Below are 6975 nucleotides of genomic sequence, written 5' to 3'. Positions count from 1 at the left end.
AAAAAAAAAAAAAAAAAAAAAAAAAAAAAAAAAAACCATCCATCACATATGGTAAGACTAGTATTTTAAATTACCAATCTAAATAGCCAATCCGCACAAGTTCTCTAGAGTTTAAAGCAAGAAGGAGGACATTATTTAAAAAATTGGTAGTTGTTTTTAAAGTAAAATATTGGGAATGCTGAAGTATGTTCTTAAGCACCTTGAAGAGAGAGAACTTATTGATGGGAATGAGAGGGAGCGGAATACGAATAGAAATATATATATATATATATATATATAAGCAGAAAATTCACGTGGGAGAATATAAGGTTTCGTCATGTGGCTCACTCTATGAAAAGAATTAAAATATTGTTAATCCATATAAGAGATAAGAACAACTTTAAAAATAGGGCTAAATTACAACCTACTTGTGGTTTGAAATTTGACACTTTATCTACCTAAAGTTAGCTCTTTTAGAGTTCAGTAACCCACAGCTCCTAAAAGTATGGCTAAATATGTAACTTTGCTCCACTTTCATGTCTCTCTCCTCAAAAAACACAAAAAAATAAAAATACATTATCAAATAAGATTAAAAAGAACTTATAGACTTATAGTGTTATAAAAAAATTTTAAAAAATAAAATATGAATTAGAAAAATCAAGTTTCAATGTATTCAACAATATTGTGAGCAAACATAAATATTATACAACAAAATAAGTATTATATGTAGGTCATTGATGTGAGAGCAGAAGTGTTGATGCGGAATTTAGAAGCGTCAAGAAATAGAATACGTCTACTTCTAGAAAACAAAAAACAAAACATTTTTGCTTTTAAAAATAATCTCGAATTCACGAGAATTCTTTGTTTGAATCCATGAGCATTCTTTGAATTCACAAGAGTTCTTAAATCCACAAGAAGAGAGGGTCTAGAATCCATCAAAAAATAAAGAGACAAAAAGTATGAATTTAATTGATTGAATAATTATTAAAAAAACGTGTACAAACTTAGGGGCCTAATTAAAGGCTCCGTAAAACTTGACAAATAAGAAAATATATTCTAAAATAACTCCTAATTAACACCTAACCATAATGGGAATAAAATTTGACCTAAAAAAGCATTAAATTCACCTAAAAACAAGGAAATAATCACCTAAACCTAAAATAATGTTTTTTACATAAAAATATCAAAAATAATAAATTACAAGAATTAAAAAGTAAATGGTGTCCTATATCAGGCCCCTTCACTTGAAACAAACTTGTCCTCGAGTTCATCTTTAAAATTTGAAACATTTTGCTCCAAATAAACAAATACTTCGAATGATTGAACCCCTTGATCTTCTTTCCATACTTGCAACTTAGCAATGGAATAAACAAATCAACTTGAATTTCTTTTTCCTTTGTCTTCATGTATTTTAGAGATTTATCAAATAAGAACTAACGATTGAATCAAATCTATCAACTCCAATAAAATCAATAAACTTTATTTCGGTGTCTCCCACCAAAATAATAGGAGTTTGAATGTTGCAATCATCTAACTTGACTTCATCAAGATCATTGACAACTTCCTCTATAATTTCTTCTTTAATGGTCTCTAATATCTCGACCTCAAGATCTTTCTCTACAATAGGGTCTCCATTAATCTTGTAAAGTTGAATTTATTCAACTATGTGTTGGCTTTATTCCGTGCCAAATTTGCTTGTAATTCAGCATTTAGAAACCCTGTAATTAGGTGCGAATAATGTAAGAGTTATGTGTGAGAGAGTGTGAAGATTTGATTAAGAGTGTGCAACAAGAAGTGACTTGCGAGTGGTGACTTGCCAAAATGTAACACACGTGTGAAGCATGCCGGAAGTTGATGGGTCAGGACTGTTGGATCATTACAAGACAAAAAGTACAGTCTAGCCAATCTGATAGTTGGCAACTAGAACTCACGACTCAACCCAATCGTAAAGTGAGTCGCAAGTGCACCTTATTTTGCTAAAATTGACTTTTCACATTCCATCTCATACCCTACTATAAATACCTTTATACCCACGAAATGTAAAGAGCTTCTAGATGGAATTTTGAGAGAAAAACCCTAGAGAAAAACAAGATTGATTCATCCACAATCATATACATTTGATTCTCCAAATTCCTATACTCTCACCCTCTCCATTGTCATACCCATGAGAGGATTACAAACCAAATCCTTACCTCACCCAATTCAAAGTAGTGAGAAGGTTCTTGGTGTTTGGAAAGCAATTCAAGAGAGAACAAATTCATATCGGTTGATGCAATGGGCTAATTACGGGATCTGGTAAGCTAGAGAACACACGGTTCGGTGTAACTTTGTTGGAGCAAGAAGCTTTAAAGACTTAGGTGCATCGGGTAGATTAGGTTTGAAGAGTCTAATATATGCTTGCTTTGAAAATTTTGTATTTGGGAGTCTAAACATTCACAAGTATTTTATACACTAAGTGAGTATTCAAATCTCCTCCATAATCTTGATTTCAGGTTCTTCTTCTATATGATGTAGGACATAATATTCAAATTAATTTCTGTAATTTATTTTTTATATTCTGTATTTTTATGTAATTTTCATTATTTTAGGTTTAGGGTATTTATTTCCTTATTTTTAGGTGCTTTTAATACTTTTTGGTCAAATTTGGTTCCTATTATGGTTAGGTATTAATTAGGAGTTATTTTAGAATTTTTTTTTTATCAAGTTTTACGGAGCCCTTAAATAAGTTTCTAAGTTTGTAAAAAAAATTTCAAAGATTATTATCAATAATTATAGACTTTTGTCAAAATTACTTTTCTAGTGGATTCCAGTTTATCTTCTAATTAATTTAAGGAAACCCCTCGTGGAATGCCCTTTGGCATTCCATCACAAAAAGGGGGAATACATTTTGGACACTTGTAGAGATTTTTTTGTAGTTAGGGGGAGATTTTTGTTCATTGGAGCTTGTGGAGTTTAGATTGTATCTAGGTGCTTCACTATGTATGTGTTTTTTTTTTTTTGTTTGCTCTTGATGTATTGTTTTTGGGCTGTTCATGTTAGAGGGAGATACATTGTAATATATGTTTCTTGTTTCACTACTCATTGATTTATATTTATGTGTTATTCATGATATATGTCTTTGTTTTGTGTTTTGTGAAGTCAATAAATTTTTTTTTTTTTTTTACTTGTATTTTCCACACATGTGTTTATGCATTTGTTGAGTATTTTAAGAAATATACAGGTTGATTAATCGAGCTGCTGTCTACACTTGCAACTAATGGATAGTAGTTAGGTTGGATTATTTTGTAATGGGCATTATTTTTGTAAAGGGCTTTTAATTGTAACTTTAAGTATTGTGTTTGTGTTTTGTCACGGATTGCCCAAAGGAGGAGTTTGTTAAGTTCTAAGTACTCAGGAACTAATGTATTAGAACTCTAATTTATATTATTGGCAAACCATGATCAAAATAGGTTGTTAGTCTTGTTTTAGACTTGCTCAAAGTATATCTTTTATGTAAAGTTGGAATCGAATTAACTGCAGAATTGAGTGTGCAATTCTGACTGCCTCGATTGATCGAAGTTAGACTCGATCGATCGAACGTCAGGCATAATGTTTTTTTCTGCAAAATTTCCAACTCAACCCTAAGCCCATATGATGTGTAGGGTTTTATTTTTTTCCATAAGTATAAAAGGGAAACACTAGCCACGTTTTAGAGGTTGCTATATTTGCTGTGTATGTGAATTTCTTGTGAGATCTAAGAGGTGGTTGCCTTCACACATGATTAAAATTATTAAGAGGGAGATTTCATTGAGAGCTTGATGATCATTCATTTGCTGCACTAAAGAGCTTAAAGATACGTAAGCGGGAATGCTTGTACTTACTGGAGAATCTAAGTAAAAGGAGCCTGTAGTCTCAAAACTTGCACGTGGTCGTGTCAGTAAATTTTCTATATGAGGTAGCAATAAGATGTTAGTGGTCTAAGTTGCTATTGTAAAATTTCAATTCTTTCATAATGGATTCAGTTTTACCTTGAGGATAGCTAGGTTAAATCCTTCCCAGGTTTTTTACCAGTTTGGTTTTCCTAGGTCATCATATCTTTGTGTTCTTTATATTTCGCACTTTACATTGATATGATTATATAATTGTGTTAACCTAGATCTGGAATTTGGACTAAGTAATAACTTAGCTTATTAACTAGGTTAATCCAATTGTGTTTTAAGGGGTCTAAAAACAAACACTTACTAATAGGTCGCCCATGTGTCAGGTCTCTGCGACAATTATCCCTATTGTTTTCATGCTCCAATAACGGCAACCTAGCAAAGATATTTGTGAGTGCTAGTTGCACATCACATAATACTTGCTAAGTTTTTTTGTTACCGGAATTGCTACCATCTCATATGTCAGCCACTAGACAAGGATAAGTCAAGGCTTTGATACCATCTAATGTAGGAAGCAGAAGCGTTAAGAAGTAAAACACATCTACTTCTAGAAAACAAGAAACAAAACATGTTTACTTCTTAAAACAACCTCGAATCCACGAGAGTTCCTTGAATCCACAAGGGTTCTTGAATCCACAATGCACATAGATTTGAAATCCATCAGAAAATAAAAAGACATAAGTCTAAATTTTATTGTTTAAATAATTGTTAAAAAACTTGTACAGATTTAAGAGCCTATTTAAGGCTTCCGTAAAATTTGACTAACAAGAAAATATATTCTAAAATAATTCTTAATTAATAACTAACCATAATAAGAACCTAAAAAGCATTAAAAGCACCTAAAAACAAGGAAATAATAACCCTAAACCTAAAATAACGAAAATTACAAATTAAATACCAAATTTAATAAATTACAATAATTAAAAACTACATCAGTCTTAATATACATAAAATTTATTTCAAATGAAATTGTAAACTATCCACACATCACACGGGACATCGTATAGTTGTTTAGAAAGTTGTAGATCATAATATGTACTGAAATAATTATAGTTATGAGAAAACAAAGTTTCAGTTTTATCAAACACTTAATAAAGGTTTATGTACATCTTGTGTTTGCATCCTAGCTTCAAGAGCATGGACATTAATATTTTCTTGCATATGAGGTGAAGGTATGTCTTCTGGATCTCTCTTTGGTTTTACCCATCTACCATGAGCATTACAAACTAATCCCTTGTTGGCCAATTGGTACCAACAATGTGGGATCCTAAGCTCATCCACCAACATGTCACATGCCTTGTTCACTAAAGCAACATCTCTCCTAGCATCTTCCCGAAATGTTGAGGTAGTACTAACAAACCCATCCACAAGATGAAGATATGTTTCAAGGCTATGGAACCCAGGCCAATTTAATCCACGTTTAAGGTAAGGTGATGAATGAACATCGAGTTTCAATTCGGCTCCAACATGGGTGTAAACAGGCCCTGGCATCCAAGGTACTACGTCTTGCTTAGTTACCACTCTAAAGGTTTTAACTCCCAATTGGTGAAGCTCATCTCTGAAAGCAATGTTGCCAACCCTTGGTGCACCAAAGGAAATCACACTAACGGGAAGGTTAGGAATAGTTGATGCAGCTTCATAAGCATTGAGGAGAGCCAATGCACCACCCAAGCTATGTCCAGTGACTGTGAGGCTAACGTCTTCGCCTTTTTCCCTATACAATTCTACAAGCCTTGTCACTTCTTTTATGACTTGCTCTGAGGCACTAGATTTGTTGTACCTAGTAGAGTTATTCTTAGAAGTGTAAATACTATGAAATCCATGTTCAACCTTAGCATCCCGTGCCCATATGGCTCCAACTTCCATTGCAGATCCTCATACCACTCCGTTGGTGCCACGGTTCCACGCCACGCCACCACAATATCTCTCCGCCCAATCCTACGTGTCTCCTCTTCATCACTGACAGCCACGTAGCCCATCCAATTGGAATCTTTGCTCCACGTGTCCACCAATTTTGACCTCTCCAACCATTGAGGCATGTTTACATGTGACATGGCATAAATATACTTGCTGACCTTATAGCCATTTCTACTGAGGCCTAATGTTTCGAATAACTTGTGACGATTGTACCGGCAGCTTCCACAATACTCCGAGTGAGAATCGAAATCAAAAGCATCATATGTTGCTTGTGCAAATTCTCCATATTTGATTATTTCTCTTCGGAGCCAAGGATGAAGAGGATCCAAGAGATTGTCCCAATTTGAGGAAGCATGCATGTCACGCCAGTTTTGGGCTATGACCTCCTTAGGAGAAGTTGTAGGAGTAGAGAGTTTCTCTTCACCATATGAGTTCCAATTGATTTGGTGAGTTTGAGTACGAGGAGGGGTTTCAAGATGGAGGTGGAGGAGGTGTGAGAGTGACTCGGTTGGACTTGAAACCCGGTTAAATGTTTTTGTTTTGGGTTGATCAAGAACAACTTGTTGATGGGCAAGGCCATGGATTTTGGAGAGCTTGTTCATGATGATGGGTTGAGAGGTAGGAAGATGGTTATAGATCATTGTTGATAGTGCCATTATGAAGATTTTAGAGTTCAAATTGCAAAGTATAGATCACCTTTTGGAACTGAAAATGCTTGGAATTTGGTGGTTGAAGATTAAGTTTGATTGATGGAAAGTGGAGAGAGGCCATACATATATAATTGAGAGAGTTGACTGAGGCCTACGTAACTTGGTCTTTGAAAAAATTGTCACGCGGGGTCATAGACTAATCAAATATTAGAATATTGACTTGTTATTAAAGACCTTGACGGGGTTGTAAAAAACATAAAAGTTGGCATACCAGCTTTCACAGGTGTGAATGCATTCAGTCAATTACAATTTTTATTTTCCTATGCAACTCAATCAATTACTCGGTTGTTTACAAAAGTCAAAAATAACATGTTCAATAGTTAACAATTCTCTCATTATTTTTTTTTTAAGAAAGTTTCAACTTATGGAAAAAAAAAACACCAATTAGTTTTTAGTGTAGGCGAATATTAAATTTAAAATCTTTTATTTAACTATAAAAAAAATTTATCAGT

At 33.7% G+C, this 6975-nt stretch overlaps 1 protein-coding gene across 1 annotated transcript; it reads right to left on the bottom strand.

The window, feature by feature from the left end:
• Window positions 1–4903: 4903 nt before the first annotated feature.
• Window positions 4904–6567, bottom strand: LOC112008161 (phospholipase A1-Igamma1, chloroplastic). The gene is given in 2 exon segments (XM_024040508.2): window positions 4904–5737; window positions 5740–6567. Coding segments are annotated over 2 exon segments (1491 nt in total). The 5' UTR covers window positions 6470–6567; the 3' UTR covers window positions 4904–4976.
• Window positions 6568–6975: the final 408 nt, after the last annotated feature.

This window comes from Quercus suber, unplaced genomic scaffold, assembly GCF_002906115.3.
Source record: "Quercus suber isolate HL8 unplaced genomic scaffold, Cork oak 2.0 scaffold_614, whole genome shotgun sequence".
Classification (NCBI taxonomy): domain Eukaryota; kingdom Viridiplantae; phylum Streptophyta; class Magnoliopsida; order Fagales; family Fagaceae; genus Quercus; species Quercus suber.
The sequence above is the reverse complement of the archived record's forward strand: the minus strand, read 5'-3'. Positions and strand labels throughout refer to the sequence as shown.